This window comes from Triplophysa dalaica, chromosome 17, assembly GCF_015846415.1.
Source record: "Triplophysa dalaica isolate WHDGS20190420 chromosome 17, ASM1584641v1, whole genome shotgun sequence".
Taxonomy (NCBI): domain Eukaryota; kingdom Metazoa; phylum Chordata; class Actinopteri; order Cypriniformes; family Nemacheilidae; genus Triplophysa; species Triplophysa dalaica.
Genome location: NC_079558.1, coordinates 7696002 through 7713628, shown reverse-complemented (window position 1 = coordinate 7713628; position 17627 = coordinate 7696002). Strand labels below are relative to the sequence as shown.

The 17627-nt window shown below is 39.4% G+C and overlaps 1 protein-coding gene across 17 annotated transcripts in view; it reads left to right on the top strand.

Moving 5' to 3' along the window:
• Window positions 1-17627, top strand: part of svila (supervillin a) — a 61908-nt gene that overhangs the window by 25428 nt on the left and 18853 nt on the right. For 9 of the 17 annotated variants that reach the window (XR_008909366.1, XM_056770823.1, XM_056770821.1 and 6 more), the window contains exons 4-15: window positions 1661-1721; window positions 1846-1994; window positions 2082-2766; window positions 3570-3653; window positions 7974-8849; window positions 9289-9456; window positions 9937-9971; window positions 11461-11525; window positions 12213-12349; window positions 12669-12764; window positions 13450-13735; window positions 17041-17449. Coding sequence is in view for 16 of the 17 variants with exons in the window: in XM_056770821.1 (XP_056626799.1) it covers window positions 1661-1721; window positions 1846-1994; window positions 2082-2766; window positions 3570-3653; window positions 7974-8849; window positions 9289-9456; window positions 9937-9971; window positions 11461-11525; window positions 12213-12349; window positions 12669-12764; window positions 13450-13735; window positions 17041-17449 (3051 nt within the window). In the remaining variant the exon portion in view is untranslated. The remainder of the gene's footprint in view (window positions 1-1660; window positions 1722-1845; window positions 1995-2081; window positions 2767-3569; window positions 3654-7973; window positions 8850-9288; window positions 9457-9936; window positions 9972-11460; window positions 11526-12212; window positions 12350-12668; window positions 12765-13449; window positions 13736-17040; window positions 17450-17627) is intronic. The other 8 variants (XM_056770816.1, XM_056770829.1, XM_056770818.1 and 5 more) reach the window with 5 other exon arrangements.

Genomic DNA, 17627 nt, shown 5'->3' with positions numbered 1-17627 from the left:
TGTATGGTTTATTATTTATGATATACTTCAGCTTAATTGTCAAAGATTGGTCAGATGGCTAACTATTTGGGGATTGTGTTTAATAATTGTCTTGTTTACCGCATGAAGAGAAAGCCTGCTAAGAACTCCTTTGACTGAAGTACTTGCTTTGATTCCCAGAGGGTTAAGGTTCATAAAACATTAAAACACAGTATGTCACATGTATAGATTAGTTCACTTCACTGGTCTCCTTGGTGAAGGACATGTTTGGGTGTTTCAGTTTTCCTCGGTTACTGGTGAGAAACAAGTAAAATTGCTAAGGATGTGTTGTTGCCTGTGATTGAGTAACTTGTGGAAACACAGTGTGTTGTGCTCCTTGCTCATGTCATATGTTGAGGGCTTAGTGTAAGAATCTTTAGTTTCAAAGAGCGTGCTGGGGCTTCTGTCACTCACACGGTAATAGGAATTGTGTGTATGTAAGAGCATTGCTAATGTGTCTGTACACTGACACAGTTACCAAAAATAATTATGGGAATTAGGATGATCCTTTTTAGAAACTTGAGAGAATTTTTGCCGCTATTTGTCAGGCTCATAGTCTTTTTGGATAATGCTTACAAATTGTTTCAATAGCTTGATGAGTCTTATAAAATAAAATGTTTTATTTGGCTTTACTGGTGCAGTACATTTAAAGAATTCATATGACAAGGCTAGTACTATTACGTATAATACTACACAAATACTATTTTTGTTTTAGATGTTATGCAATGTGTATACACGATTTCAGGTTAAAGAACAGTGTACTTTCCACATACCGTGCTTGTTAGTTTCTCCTCTTTGCACCGCCTCTCTGAAACGCATGGATTTTTTACAAAGCTCAACTCTCTGAAAAGCAAGGTGTGCTATGATTGGCCAGTTAACCAGTGCATAGTGATTGGTCGAATACTGCAAGCGTGTGACGTAAATGTAATGCCTCTTACCATATTTGGAACATCAGGTTCCAAAGCAATTGTATTGAACAAGGTACGCCCAGCTTACTTGCGTAAACATACGCTTTTAGATAAAATTCATCTTTTGTTCCGACAATTAAATTTGAGCAATTTTAAGTGTCTAATATACAGTATGTATGGGCAAGTTATAACACACCAAAGACACAGAAAACACGTGTTCGTGCCATATGACCCCTTTAAGACTTTGTCTACCTTTTAAGGTCCAGTGTGTAATATTTTGAAGGATCTATTGACCGAAATGCAATATAATATAAATATACTATGTCTTCAGAGGTGTATTAAGACCTTTCATAATGCAGCGTTATGTTTTTATCACCTTAGAATGCACTATTTCAATCTACATGCACCGTGGGTCCCCTTTAATGAAATTGGCAATGTTGTTTCGACAGTAGCCCTAAACGGACAAACTGTTCTACAGAGCGTGTTTCGTAATTACGTTATGTCCTTCGGCAAAGAAGCGAAAACGCGTCATCATCTTAGTTCTGTGCAGCCACTGTAGTGCATCGAAAGGGAGGGGTTGAGGGAACCGTTGGTTGCAATACGCCACCTCACCGCTAGATGCCGCTAAAATCCCCTCATTAATACTTTCAGTGCGAGTACATTAGGAATGCATGAATTTTATTGTTAAATAATTGATACAACCCAAGCTCTTTTGTCTGTCTTTTTTTTTCAAGTCTCCGAATTAAGAAAACGTTTTGAGGGTGTAAGCACGAGTCAGAGTTGGGACATGAACAGGTATGAAAAAATAAAATGCAATACTATGAGATCAGTCTGAAAGAAATTTGTCTGCTCGTGTGTTAACATTTATTTTATTTATAATATCCTGTTTTATATTTCCCTGCATCGCTCTTGTTTCTAGAAAAGAGCGAATATCAAGGCGTCTGGAGGGTATTGATAGTGAAGTTCTTCAAAATCTCCCAAGTTGTGCCGGTCTGGTGACCAATCGGCTACTAGAGGAGGACACTCCAAGATATACCCGTGCGGCAGACACCTGCGACCCCTGTACAGGTCAGTTATAATTGGTTGACATTCCTAATAAAAATTGAAACAATAATACAATTCTTATTTTTAGTTTTTTTCTTACTCTCATTGCAGTTTCCCTTCAACACTATGGCAAAAATGACCCCAACTACTCAAAAACGTTCAACACAGAGGTTCAATGCAGGACCAACGTTGACCTCTCAGAGTCTGCCTTTACCACTGACTCCACTCATGTGGCAGAAGCGGACTCTAAAGCTGAACGGATCGCCCGCTATAAAGCGGAACGTCGCCGCCAGCTAGCTGAGCGCTACGGTATCTCTCTGGATCAGGAGACCGACACAGACTACTCCACTTGCTACTCCAGAAATTCCAGAGAGCCCAACGTGGCAGACCGTCAACGCAGAGTGAAGCCAGAAGGAGAGGGTGCAGAGCATTATGCTAACACACCTTGGGCTCTTGAAGATAAGATGAGCACACATATCCGTACAGATCCAGAGTATAGCCGGGAGCGTAAAGACTCTCTCTCTGAATGTGAAAGGTTGATGAATCTAGAGAATCAAAGAAGGGCACTAGAGAGAGATAAATTGCACAGAGGTGGTGGGGTAGCACCTGATGCATCTGCAGCATATATGGATGTGTCCGGATCCGCCAAAGTTCCAGGGAGGGAACCGGTGGTCATGGGGGTTCCCGGCTCACCCGTCGCAGGCAGAAAGGCCACAATGCCATCTCCCAATCAGGGATCATCTCCCGGGGACATGTTTATTGAGCAACAGGCCCATAATATCTTCTACAGACAAGGGTGAGTCTGCTCATCTTAACTATATCTATATATTATTTCACGAGTAAGGTGCACGAGGCAGAAAGTAGTGTATGTTTGGCAAATTGTGTAAAGCGGTTTTAGTTGCGTAGTCCTAATGTTGATCAAATACAACGATTGACCAATCAGCATCAAGGTGTAGTAAAAAACATTTTATATACCTAATAATCAAATTTGCCTTTCTCATTGTCTTTCTTTATCTCTTGGAAAGAGTGTTGGCCTTTTTCTCCCTTAATTTGTCTTTCACAGGTATTTTCCACAAAAGAAAATCAATTTGGCTCATTTACTGTTAGGAGTAATTCTCCATAAAGATGGTTGGGCTGTTTTGTGTGACACATTTCCCATTAGGCATGAGCTTTACTCTCCTTTTTGGCAACGGTTTCTTTATGATGTGGGTCATGGCTCTGTTGAGACGCATTGTTGCTTAATTTGGCAAGCACTTTAATTCCAACGGATTCCAGTGGAATTAAAATTCCTAACACCAAGATTCACAAACCAAGCCAGAAATAATATAAATGAACATAAAAGATGATATTCAAGAAATACCCGTTGTACATCCATATTGTCAGTATAAATCTTGATTTGTTTGTTACTGTGAACAGTCGAGGACATGACCTTTAAACTCAAGTTACCAGAGGAATAAGCTTCATTGGCATAATTTGGCCCAGTTCCACATCAAATCGTTTCTGTTTGTATGTGCAGATTTTTCCCCTTTCCTGCTTTTTTACTCGGGCCACACACAACCGGTTTTGATTTTTTTGGGGTGTGTTTCTGAAAATATTTAGCTCCCGTAGCCAGTCAACCAACCAATGGTCCCTTCAGACTGATTCAGAAGGAGACACCCTCTCTCTGATCAACTGGCCTTCCAGGTACCTTTGGGAGTGTATCGGTGTGTTTCACCTAACGGTGGTCCCACCTAACCTCATAACCCAATCTCCAATCAACTTCACTCCTGTTCTGGAGTCTCAAATCAATCCTCGTCACTAATTTTAACAAGGCTAATTCAAATTGGTCCAATCTCAAACAAACACCATTTCAATTTTGGATTAAATTTTTGTTGCGATTCCATCTAATGTTGTTTTGAAACCAGTAAGGTAAAGGGGCGTAGGGTGTGGTTTTGAGTTGGGCCCATCATCACAGTAACAAAAAGTCCATCCTCGCACATTTCCATCACCCATCCCATCCCACACTGTTAACAAATGCTGTATGTTTGGTAATTGTTATTTGAACCTTTCAATTCCCATTTCTTGCTAATATTCAAAAGTAGTCACAGTCAAGTGAGATGTGTTTTTGAGAGAGAGCTTTACTATTATTGTTATTATCATACAAGTGTTTATGCATTTAAGTATTTGGCTCTGTGAAAACAAGTGTTACTCTATAAGTTTAGATACTGTGCTGGAAGAGAAAATGTTGAGCTACAGTATGAGTCACTAAACTTGATAAGAATGTAAACCGAGTTCTTTTGGCATGCATTTGCTCAATATGTCAAATGGAGAGTGTGATAACTTCTGTAGTCATGCAAAACACAAGTGCTAAGTTTTCTGGAACTCATTTCACAGGCAAATTGTGTTCCCATTTTGCATCGGTTCTCTTGTTCTTTTCTTGTAACCCCCCCAGACTCTAGTCTAGTGGTTTATTTACTCTATGGGATTGTTATCTGTATAAAGTATAGGGAGTATAGGGAAAGTTTTGAGAAATGAGGATGCTTTGCAATAACTTTCTTTTGGGCTGATTTTGATTTTGTCACCAAGCTCCTATTTTTTAACTGCTTCCTTCCAACCACTTGTCATACCACTTGTATCAGTCCCCGGAAAAATGTATTATTATGATAGATTCTATAGTCATTTGTTGCATCGCACCGTGCAGTGTAGACAGTGCAAGGGCTTATGTTTATAATCTGATGCTTAAAGGAACAATACAGTGTATTTAGTAGGATCTATTGACGGAAATGCGAAATAATATACAAAACAATTTCTTCAGAGGTGTATAAAGACCTCACGTAATGAACCATTATGTTTGTAATACCTTAGAATAAGGTATTTATATCTACAAACAGAGCAGCCCTACATAGATTGAATTTGCCGCCATGTTTTGTGCAGCAACCCTAAATGGACAAACAACTCTACAACGCGCGTTTCTTCTTCCTCTCCCCTGTGGTATAGTGGTGAAATGGATCGCGGGTGCTCTCCGGTCCGGAATGCATGTGACCCACAGATTAACTGAAAGTTTATTGAAAGAGTAATACGCGCTCTTGCTCGCTCTCCAGTTTCAGCTCCAAAGCGCTCTCTCTCTCTCTCCCTCTCTCAAGTAACGTTATCTGGATGTGTACAATATTAAAGCAGTTCCAGATAAACAATGACGCTCAAAACTGCTCCGTCACACAGCTAATATTACAACAACAACATATCTTGGAATGTTAGTATGTTACTCACATACTGAACCGAATTCAAGCAACCAACTCAGGGGTGATTTTTAGATGTTTCTCTCCATCGTCTCTCTGCTCCAATTGTTTTTTGTACTGTGGTGTACACCGTCTTGTTTGGACGGAGCGATTCGTGGCAAATCTCTAATACAACTCTAGTGGCCGCTGTTTATCAAGGACTCCGCCTTTAATGTTTGGTAACCGAGCTGTAAAGTGCACTTACGTGAAGCTTTAAATCAGCGCATAATTGTGACCCATGTCGATCTACAATGACGAGAAAGTTGCATGAATTCCGATATGACCGTTCAGACTGAGGTTGCCTTCTGAAACATCAGACCTATATCCGATTTAGGATCACATATGGAAGTGGCTCAGATCAGATTTAAAAAGGATTTTGGTGGCAGTGTGAACTTGGTCTTAGAGAAGGTTAAAAACAGTTCACATGACTCTTACAGAGAGGGCAAAACATGGTTTCACTTGATAGGGGTTCAAAGCCCAGTGGAGTGCTTCTTTGCCAAATGTGTAACTCAATTTTGAGTGTAAAGAATACAGCCGTCAAGTCTCTGGAGGAGTTGGGTCAGAGAAAGCAGCTTTGAACAGCTAGAGGAAGTGGAGGAAAAATAAAAAGACACATGTACAAAAGGGCTGAACTTTCTTTTATGTAGAGTTGCACCGATATATCGGCATTGGTCGATAAAAGCACTTTTTCCACACTATCCTATCAGTCGGGAAAATGCAATGAATTTGTGCTCTGTATATAGAACATTTTAAGAAATCAGTCTTGACCAGTCTTGATCAGTCTATCACCAGTTTGATGTTCAATATTAATAGTCATTATATGAATTAATAACATTCAGAAGGTTAAGATATATTCATTTAATCTTTAGAATCACTAATGGCATGTAATCGGAATTGGTGCAGAAATTTAGTTTCGGTGCATCTCTGCTTATGTGCTGCTTACAAGTTTTAAGTCAGCTCAAAACCAGCTCAGCTGTTGGACATCAAGCTTTAACATGGGTGAACATGTGGAAAAAAAACTGACATCTGAAAACAGGATGGAGAAATTATATAAAGGGAAAAGATAAAGTTCTGTAAGCGTCATGGTGGTTATTGTTCTGTTTGATTAAAATATATTATTATATATTTTGTCATTGCCAAAGGCTTGTCCTTGTCCATTGGTCAGACAACAAGACAGTCATGCCTCTCACTTTCACCACTGGCTGACCCGTTGTTGCTATATTAGGCTGGTCGGCTGATCAAACATCTAGGGTATCACCAGTCTTGTTTTGATAGCGCCACAATGTTCACACTTTAGGGAAATCAACCCATGCAACCCTTGTATGTAGCTAGAACTGGTTAAAAAAAGACAGTCTTTCCATGTAAGAATTACTGTTAGTGCATTAACTGGTTATAATGAGAGAATGTTTTCCTGCTGAGAACTCTGCTGAGAGGTTTGACTTTACTGCTGAATCTGAACTAAAGGTACAGGAAAGATCCAGTCATCACACAGTAAGCAAGTTTAGAAGCAAACCACCATGACTCTTCTGAGTCCTTTTCACTAACATATATTGAGGTGCTGTGCTGTGTGAAATTAGATGGTTTGTAGGATGCACCTACCTAAATATATGATAATGGATTTTGGAGAGGTCTTTTGTCGGTTTTCACATTACGGTTCTGCCAATGTAGGATCCTCCAACTGAATCCTTTAAATTATAACACTGGCCATTGGGCTTAATAGTTTAACCACAATGCGTATTGTGAGATTTCACTGGTTCAGTTCAGATTTCACGTTTGGTGCGTGTTGCTGCTTGATTTGCACTTTGGCATTTTGCGCCAGAAAAGAGTAGCAAAAGAACCATGATACTGAAGTAATATTATTTCAAAAATGAAGTTAAAGTTGTTTTGTAGAATGTTGGTAACAACAGCTGTACTTGCACTGGTTTGTGTTCATACAATAGTCAATGGGTACTGCCATTGTTCGGTGACCAACATTCTTCAAAATGTCTTTTGTGTTCTGCAGAAGAAAGTAAATCATACAGGTTTGAAACGATAAAAGGGTGAGTAAATGATGACAATATTTTCATTGAACCATCTCTTTAAGTTTTTGCCCTATAATCGTTTCCTATGGAATAATACCATGTGTGAAATTTTGCTCATTGATACTGGTTTCATCTGCTCATCTGCATTATGACTTCAATCTTACAATATTACGAGTTTAATCTTGTAATGTTTTTTTTGCGTGGCACTAACATGCTGTTATATATATTTTTCATAACGTATGTTAAAAACCTTTGAGAACCTTGTAGGAATGAAAGCTTAAGCGCAAGTTCTGCCAAGAAGACTCTAATGCTACATCACTTATTACCTATAGTTCTAGCCTATCATCACCCAACACTTGGAGTATACAGATCCAGACCTAATCAACATGTGCCTTCGCAGATACTGACTCAAACATTCACCCCCCTCCTCCTCCACACCAGCAGGTCTGCGGAAGACTCCGCCTCTGCCTGCATCTCCAGGCAAGAAGTGCAAGAATCTGTGACCCTCTATGGGCCTACACCAAAGAACTTAATCATATATTTTTTTGCTTTCATTAGCTGGTCAGCTGTTAAATAAATGTTGTTGCAACGCCATCTTGCCTCCCAAGTCTTTTTGGCAGAACTGCTCATATGTTCAGAGTTTTTATTGCCAGTTGTTTTTATGCAGTGTCAGCAAATATTGAATTCTTCTTTCCTCCAAGCATTAACCCTTTTCTCTTCTCCTGAAGAATCAGAGTTAGGGAGAGACTGGCCCGTGACGAGCCTTCTCACAAAAGTCCAAACTTGGGCTCTGCAACAGAGACTCCTGCATACACCCAATTTCCCCAGTCATACCCTCGATATCATTCTCACGGTTTGCCACTCCCCAACATACCAGCTAAACAACACCAGACCCACCCAGGCCAGGAGGAGCGCCATGATCTAGGGGGCCAGAGTTACTTCTCTATGGGCAGTGAATCCAAACATAAACACGAGAGCCAGGAGATTCTCGAAGAAGCAGAATGCAAAAGAGATGGGCAACAGGATGCGAGGGCAGTGGGTCTCCTCCACAGCAGGAAGGCCGTTTTACCCTCTGAGATTCGACGGAAAGAAAAAAGCACGGAGGACCCACGCCATGGATGGACTGAGAACATGGAAGCAAACCTGAGGATCAGTGGCCAAGGAAGGGAGTTTGTTACAGAAGATCCCAGAGGGATGCGGGGAGGCTGGTCAAGACGGGAAGTTTACACGGAGCACGTGTCCCGACGTCAGGCTGCAGAGTCAATGTATGCAAAATCTAAAGAGTCCCAAAATAGGGCTAATGCTACACTTCATCAGCAAGGATCCAGTTCTGCTTCGCTTCAAACTTCTACCCAAACCCCTACCGTGTCCTCCAGCGGAAGATCGGCTCGAGGTTCATCCAAACCCCTCACTCACTGTGATGCTGGAATTGTCAAGAAGACTGTTTCTCATCAAAAACCCATCCAGGACTCGATTCACATCAGAGAAGCTGCTCCTCAGGAGAAAGTTCCCAATGGGGATCTTCTACCTGAACCCAAGGTTTCAGTGGCCCAGCTCCGCCACACCTACATGAAAAGTGTTGCAAGCCCCCGGAAAACCGAACTGTAGGTGGTGGTACATTACCGTAATGTATCTGCTTACTAACCCGTCTAACATTGAAGGAGGAATGAGTTAATCTAACTACCCAATCCAGCTTCCTGGAGAATGAAATGAATGAAAAGACCACATTTTAAGAATCATCTTTTCCTTTAGTTATCATACTCTTGGATAGATGTTGCTCAGCTTGCTCACTTTCTTGCTCTCTCTGTCTGTCTTCCTCGGCTTAACTTGTTAACTTCGTTTTTCTGGTTGGACCTAGCAATATTGGCCTAATCTCTATTTTGATGCTTGTAGGGGTTTCATTTATTCACATAACACACCATGAGATGCCAAACATAATTCATTCTCAGTTTGGCTTTAACAATGAGTTAATCCAGCATCCATTCTCTAATATCTGTCGTTTATATTTCTGTCCTGCTTCATTCATACTTTGTGACATAATAGGGCAAAAGGACCACCTGCAGTAACAGACGTCCCATGGAGAAATGGGAGAGGGGGAGATCGGTCATCTCATCGCCCTATGAGATATACATGTTCCGCAGAGAGTAGAAAGACATCTGAGAGATTTAGAACTCAGCCGATCACAACAACTGAACGTGAACGGTTGGACCGGTAGGCTTTATGGGTAGATTTATGCACTAAGTTTTAGCTTGGAGTGCAGCTTCAAATTAACTTCACATATTAAATGTTTTTATTTAACATGGTGATAACCATCTTTTGTGAATGACACCTGATGACTCGTTTCTAACGTCACTGTAATTCCTTAACCATTAATAGTTAGCAATTCCCATATTGACTCTTTTACACAGTTTTTATGTGTAGTCTATTCTAATGTAACGGTTTGGTCAGTTTTTTCAATGAAACGTTCTTGTTTTGTCTTAATTCTAACGCTGTGGATTAACCGTTCGTTCCTGCGCTTACCAACTAAGTAATCCTGCTGCTTTGTGCATTTTCCAGATTTCCTCTTTGCTCTCTTCATGTTGCTGAATACTCTGCTTTGTGTATTTACGCTATCGGATGGTTGTTGTTATTTTCTCGATCTGTACCTTAATTGTAAACATTTACTAAGTTTAAAACTTTTGTTCCCTAAAGGTCTTGTCTAACCCCTGAACAGCCAAGCCCTCAGGGTAAGTTCAAATCCTTTATGTACATGAAAAAGCTGTTCTTAATCGATTCATGTCTTTGTTATTGTATTATGAAATGGAAAGTTGCTGTTCTGTAGCACGATTTTGTTTCATTCCGTTTGATTTAGCAGCTTTAGAAGCTAATTTGGTTTCATTATGAACAAGAGCTTCAGATTTTTCAATATTCATAAATATTGAATGGGGAGGGTATGATGCAATGTAAAATGAGAGCAAAATGAAAACTTTGTGTTGTGCGATTGCACAGGAGTCTCATACCACCCAAATTCATAAATATTTTCTATGTTCTCAATTAAGTGTGTTATTATGAATGATATCAGGTTGACTCTGAGCTAGGACGTTTTTTGAACTAGGAAAAAGAAAGACCTTCATTTTGAAAGATGTTTATAGATGTATTGCTTGACTTCGGAAAAACTTCAATATAATATTAAAGGGGTCAAATGACACAGCTATAACGAATATTTGTAATGCAATGTGTATAAGCGATTTAAGGTTCAAAAACGCTGTATTTTCCACACACCGTGCATGTTCGTATCTCCTCTTTCCCCCGAAACGTGGAGATTTTTAACAGAGCTCATCGCTCTGAAAAGCAAGGTGTGCTTTGATTGGCCAGTTAACCAGTGCGTAGTGATTGGTTGAATACTACAAGCGTGTGACGGAAATTGAATGCCTCTTACCATACTTGGAACATCAGGTTCCGAAACAATTGTCCTGACAGGTACGCCCATCTTACTTGCATATACAGTACATTTGGGCGGTCTTTTAGATAAATCATACAACAAACATTTTTTTTTTTTAACATGTCTAATACATGCACGGGTAACTTCTATCACACCAAAAACACGTATTCGCACCATATGAACTGAAATGGATTAGATCAAATACCTATTTTCTAAACATGCATTACCTTCCTTGATATCAATGTACCAATGTTTTGACATGCGTCTTATTATTAATTTTATTTATTTATTCATTATTCTTTCCTTACCCCAGTTTTATTTAGTTTTCTTTATTCATTAACTTTAATTTCTAAAATCAGTTAAGACCATTATAACCAAGCAGTATTGTTCACTCTACTTTTATAGAGTTTTCCCCTCCTTAGCATATATTTTTTGGGAAAAGTGGAGCTGGTAAGGTTCAGATTGTTCACCCTTCATCAAATTAGAACTACCTTGTAGCACATCTGGGTCCTTTATATAAGCTAGTACTGCTTTGCTTTTCTAGTTCTGTGTAATTTGAACATTTAAATGCCTGTTGACAAGAGGAATTTGTCTAAAATTGAGCAGAAAAAAGCTTAATTTATATCGCACCTATTAAAACAGTGTTTACAAAGTGCTCAAAGTAGTCTGTGAAATGTTTTACCATGTGTTCTGCGTTTCACATGTTTCCTTCTGAAGTCATTGGGTTTCAACACATTGTTCTCATGAAAGCACTTCTGAGTCATTCATTTCCTCATTTTTCTGTGTTTTTCCAGTGGATGAGGAGAAGCTGGATGAGAGAGCAAAGCTGAGTGTGGCTGCCAAGCGCTCTCTCTTCAGGGTACGAGGAGCCTGAGTGTGTCTGTGCCTGTTCCAAACCCTTTTTTGCAAGCTGCTTCACTGTCTGCATCCTAACCAAAATCAAACCACCGAAAGTGACTTATTTGACACACTTGTGGCGTGTGACATCGCACATGTCAGGCAGATGTCAAAACATCACGACTCAGTTTTGTAGATTCCAGCAGGGTCTGCTAAGCTAACGTAATGATACTGTAATAAGCACAACAAATATAACCAGCCCCTTAGATGGGCTATTGATCATTTAGGTGGGGCAGTATTGTTTTTTTTATACTAGATTAATATAATATGCTAGTTCGTGAACATGTCGCTTTGCATTTTTGGTGAATTTATTCACCAAGCTTGATGCAGTGCATTATAATTTTGGTTTAAACTGGGGTAGCTTGGATCTAGGTGCTGTTTAGAATAATTTCACCCACGCTTAAAATGTTTCCCAAGTGAGCAGCTTTTAGCTTTTGCACAAAACTCATTTGTTCGTATGTCTTTTTCTGGGTATACTTGTTTATTCCATTTGCATTCCAAAGAGTGTTACAGACTACACACCTTAATCCATTACCCCATAACACATTGTACACAAATACTGCATTCCTTAAATCTTTTTCATTCATGTTTAATCTGCTTTTTACATCATTTTATATTTATTTCAATATAAAACCTTGATGTGTCGTAGGAGCTAGAGAAGAGTTCAGATGGTTCAGTTCTGAAGTCGTGGAGTCGTAACCCTGGTGTGGAACGGAGGCTGAGGAGAGGTCAGGATCGCTCTCGCACCCAGCCTGTGACATCAGAGGAAGTGGTCATTGCTGCGACGTAAGTGTAGTTTTATTCAAGTCTGTTCTTTAAATGAAGATATATATTTATCTTACGTGTTAGAAAAATACGAGGTTTAACATCTACTGTTAAAATGAGCATATTAAATTTTTGCCAGCAAGATACTCACTGGTATACCAACAACCAAATGTACCATGTTTTACACATTAAAAAACACTTCTTCTCAAGGTTTATTCCTGTCATTGTCTGTCATGTCCTTTTCTGTTGTATGTAGTTATTTGTTCTTCAGTTCTCATTTAATTTCCATGTTCTTTTCCTTTTCTCTGCTCCTCTCTCTTGGCCTCTGTGTGGTTTAAAGTGTCCCTGGCCATTTGTCACAGTCCGAGACTGTGCAAACCTCTGTAGCACGTGTTCCTAGTTCCACTTTAATCAACAGTTCTGTGACCAAACACAGGTACCCCGGATAAGACATACTGTATATAAACACCTGTGTGTGTGTAAGATGGGCATGGTCACTCCAATCAATACTAATGTTTGTCAGTTGCTGTACTGAGAGCATGTCTATGTCCACAGATGTGCATGTCTCTCATGTGTGAAATATTTGCAGTAAACCATCATTTTTTGACAGACTGTGAATAAAATAAAGAAAGATTTTGTTTAGAAAAGTTAAACAAGGATGAGTTGAAATTTAGATCTCAAAGCTCATTGAATGAAGAAACGGCACCCCCTTGTGGCATAATGAAGTCACGTATTTTCTTCTGAAGTAAGGTGGAGAATTTAATAGCATATTCACAGCATGACATGTTTGTCTGCACACACTCCGATGATTTTAATAGCGATATATGCCTAGATTACCTTTATGAAATGTCTAACATGGGCATTTATTCATTGATCAGAATAAATGAAATGCTATGTTATGGTTTCGGCAATTTATTTGGCGGTTACTCCCCAAATCAACACTCAGATTTTTTCCTAATTCACAGGGCCTTAGATATTCAAAGCATGCATGCATCACGGTTTTTAAAAAATGTCTAATTTTGAATGATTTGAACAGATAACATCATCATCTGTATCTAAAATAATGGAGTTGATTTAAAACCGAATATCTGTAGCAAACTAAATTAGGATCTGTCCCACAGTCTGCAGGCATCATCTCAGCAGAGCTCAATGGTGAGGGAGCACGCCAGAGAAATTCGGCTTGCTCAGGAGGCCGTGGAGATGGATCTAGCTCGGCACGCATTTCCTGGGGAGGATGGCAAGGAGGAGCCAGACCTTTCCACTCTTACACTGGCAGAGAAGATGGCACTCTTTAATCGCCTGGCACAGCCGTTCAGCCACGCCCCTCGGGCTAGGAGTGACACTCGGGCACGCAGGAATAACGCACGCTACCAGACGCAGCCAATCACACTGGGAGAGGTTGAACAGGTATTTATAATGTCACTTCCTGTGTTTGCTTATTAGATAAGTACATTATGCACATTTTGGTTTTAGGTACATGTTGGGTTATTTTGCAAATGTGTTTTTAACCTGCAGATTGCGCTATAATAGCAAACACTGTTGCAGAATCTGCAAAGTAAACGGGGTTCTTCTCATGAGCACATCAGAGACAAATGCATATCCTGTCAGAGACAGGAAGTAGGTCCAGGAGGTCAGCCTTTAAATGGGTCTTATTAAATTGATGATCCATCAGTCATTTAGTCTGTATTTTAAAATCAATTGATGTTGGGAAACAGATTAGTTTAGTTCCAGCTAAATCCTTCTCAAGGATAAAAACATTAAAATCACTAACAGCTTTCGATGGTTCACTTGATAACATACTTACTTTTTTTACAGTATAGTTAGTCTTAAATTAGTCTCTGAGGGATGAAAGCACATTTAGCACAAAGAGTTTTGTCTGTCACACAGGATGGTTCTGTTTCTGAGATGTTTGATGAGGAGTCGGAGTTCTCAGAGGTTCTCAGTGATCTGGAACATGTGAGGGTACTTGTGTTCACTAGAACTGTATGATGTCTCTCACAGTGAGGGTTTTGCTCTGCTTGAAGTAAAACCGTTGGCCCGGTGTTTTAACGGCAGTGTCCTAATGCTTGAGAATATATTTCTTTCTGTGCCAGTAGCCTGAACTCAGGATGTTTTTTAGCATCTTGTTACCACAATAATGTCATTCGGCATGAGTAGTAATGCTATTATATGTAATTGGTCTTCAGATTGCTGAAATTTGCTTTTGTAGTAATGCTAAGAAATGTTGACAGGCAGTTTGTTTATCGTCCTTTGAAAATGCACAGGACATGCAATATTACAATGATAGTTCACCCAAAAATGAACATTCTGTCATTTTCGCCTTTTTTTGGCTTTGTAAACCCATTTGAGTTTCTTTCTTCTGCAAGGACCAAAAGATGTTTTGAAGAATGTTGGTAACTGTACTAGAGCGGTACTAATTCACTTCTATTGTATGTAAAACCAATGCAAGTCAATGGGTACGTTGTTCGTTTACCAACGTTTGTTAAAATATCTTCTTGTGTGTTCTGCATGAGAAGGAATGCCTTACAGGCTTAAAATGACAAGAGAATGAGTGAATAATGACAGAATAAAAAATTTTGGGTGAACTATCCCTTTAAAGGAATAGTTCACCTTCAAATGAGAATTCTGTCTTCATTTACACACCCTCTTGTCATGTCAAACCTGTATGACTTTCTTCGGCAGAACACAAAAGAAGATATTTTAAAAAATGCTGGTAACAGGACTGCACAGCCCCCCATTCACTTCTGTTGTAACCAATGCAAGTGGACGGGGGGCTGTTAACAACATTCTTTGAAACATCTTCTTTTTGGTTCTGTCATACAAGTTTGAAATGACAAGAGTATGAGTAAATGATGACAGAATTTTCATTTTGAAGGTGAACTACTCCTCTAAGACTAGGCCATTACAGATTTTGTTATGCTGTTAAAAACATGATATATGTTTGCATGGGAATTAGTGAGTTTAATAATTTCTGTACAATTACACAACTCTGATAAAAAAAATACATGTAAAATTACATATATTTTGATATGTTATGTATATACTGTGATTGTTCTAATGTTATGAATTCTGACGTTGGCACATTTCACATGTGGTGAGAGCTCCCCATGCACTTCTCTTTAGATGAAATTGGGTCATATCACCGAAGACATCTGCTGTGTCTGAAACCGCTCCCAATCTCCTATAGAGTTCACTATATCGGGTGTCCACAAGGTTTTGTAGTGATGTCCAAAACATGAGTGAACTATTTCATTCTCTACATTCGTTCACTCGTTTTTACCCACAATGCATTCAGATTTTGACTGTACAGCTAGCGCTCATTCACTAATTCCCATGATACAACACGAGACGGCCTCTTGATTAGAATCCGCTGGAGGACACAAACACACTTATGTTTGTTCTTGTTTACAGTTATTTTCTACTTTTAAAGAATATGCAGATTAAATGAATAAGATAAAGAGTGGAGTTTTATTTTAAATATAATAAATATTTGTATTAAACGTGATTAATAAGCATGTCTGCAAATAAATATGATGGCTGTTTTGTTCTCTTTATTTTAAACTAGGTCTGTCAAAAGATTAATAGCAATAAATCGCATCCAGAGTAAATTTGTGTTTACATAATATATATCGGTGTACTTTGCATAATAATTTTGTTTTTATTAACACACATACATGCACATATTTAAGAAAAACCTAAAAATGAATAAACATTTATATTAAATTTCAGTTGTTGGTAAAAATAAATAAATCCATGTAAATATTTCCTTAATATGTATACATGTGTATGTTTTTTTAATTAAAAATACAAAATTAATATGCACAGTACATAGACATAAATGATGTAAACACAAACTTTTATTCTGAAAACGATTAATCGCGATTCATCTTTTGACAGCCCTATTTTAAACTACTATAATAAATCCATAAAGCAACAAAGTACTGTCAGATGCAGGCTATATACGTCACTGTCCGAATCACTCATTTTGATTTAATTCTTCCCCAGATAGTGGACTCAAATGTAATTCGCTATATAGGGAATAGTGAAGGAGTGAACGGTTTCAGACACAGCAATAATCTGTATTGCGTGTGAGTGTGTGGGGGAAGTCCGAATGTGTGAGTGTTTTTATGAGAAGAGGAGAAATGAATCCGTATAATTGAGATCACCGCTGATTGATTTCCTCATATAACAGTCAATGATTCTTGTTCTGAATGTGCACCATGGCTCTGCCTGAAGCGCCACTGAGCCACGAACACAGAACACTCATTTATTGTGCTCGTCTGTGCCTGTTGTGAGTGATTCGATGTGTCCGTTTCCGAGGGCATGATGGGAACAGTCGTGTTCTGTGTGTAATTGCCATGGCTTTGAGAACTGTCCCGTCATTGGCTGATTTGATGCTGCAGGAAATGCAATGAGTCAGCGGGTGGTTAGTCAGCATGATTGACGCATCTAAACTGATGGACTGTTGATGAATTTGATGTTTCCTGTTAATGCTGACCCACTTTGTTCTCTTATCCCTTCTCTCTCTTTTTTTATTTTAACCCTCTCTCTCTCTCTCTCTTTCCTACTTACCTACTTTTTACTGTAATGTCATTGCTCCACTTTTCACTTTCCCATCATCCTCTTCTCTGACCCACACAATCCACATCTTCCATCATCCCTTCTACTTTCTCCTTCTTTCTTCCTCTCTTCCCACTCTTGTTCTCCTCTAGTTGCTGCCAGCGGGTGGAGATCGTTTTGCATCCGCCTCTTCATCGGTCCTAAAATCCTCTACGGTTTCCACTGAACACGCCGGTGACATCCACCTGGCCACGCCTAATTTATCTGGCCCCACCTACTATGAGCAGGCCCTGTCCCCACCGCACCGCTCTCAGCCTGCCCAAGAGTCATCCAGGAAACAGACACATCAGGAAGCAGATATGTCAACTGTGGAGCAAGGAGAGAGGCTGGTTTTGGGCATGGGGAAGAGGAAGCACCCCTCGCCAGAAAGCATTAAACAGACGCCACAAGCTCAGCCTGACAGAGAGTGGGAGGAGCCGAAGGGGCATAATATGGAGCTGGTGACCTATCAAGACCTTTCAGAAACAGATGGAAAGCACAAGTCAAAGGGACCCGTCTCAGGTAGGGGAATAGTGTCACCTTTTCACTAGACTTTTGTTTGTCTTTTTAGTAGAAATAAAGTGAACAGGTGTGACTTAATATGATAACAATAAAACGGCAATGTATTTCGATTTTATAATTCATACTCTAATCATTAAAGCATGTCATTTATAAAATGTACTTGTTGTAAAATGTTGTA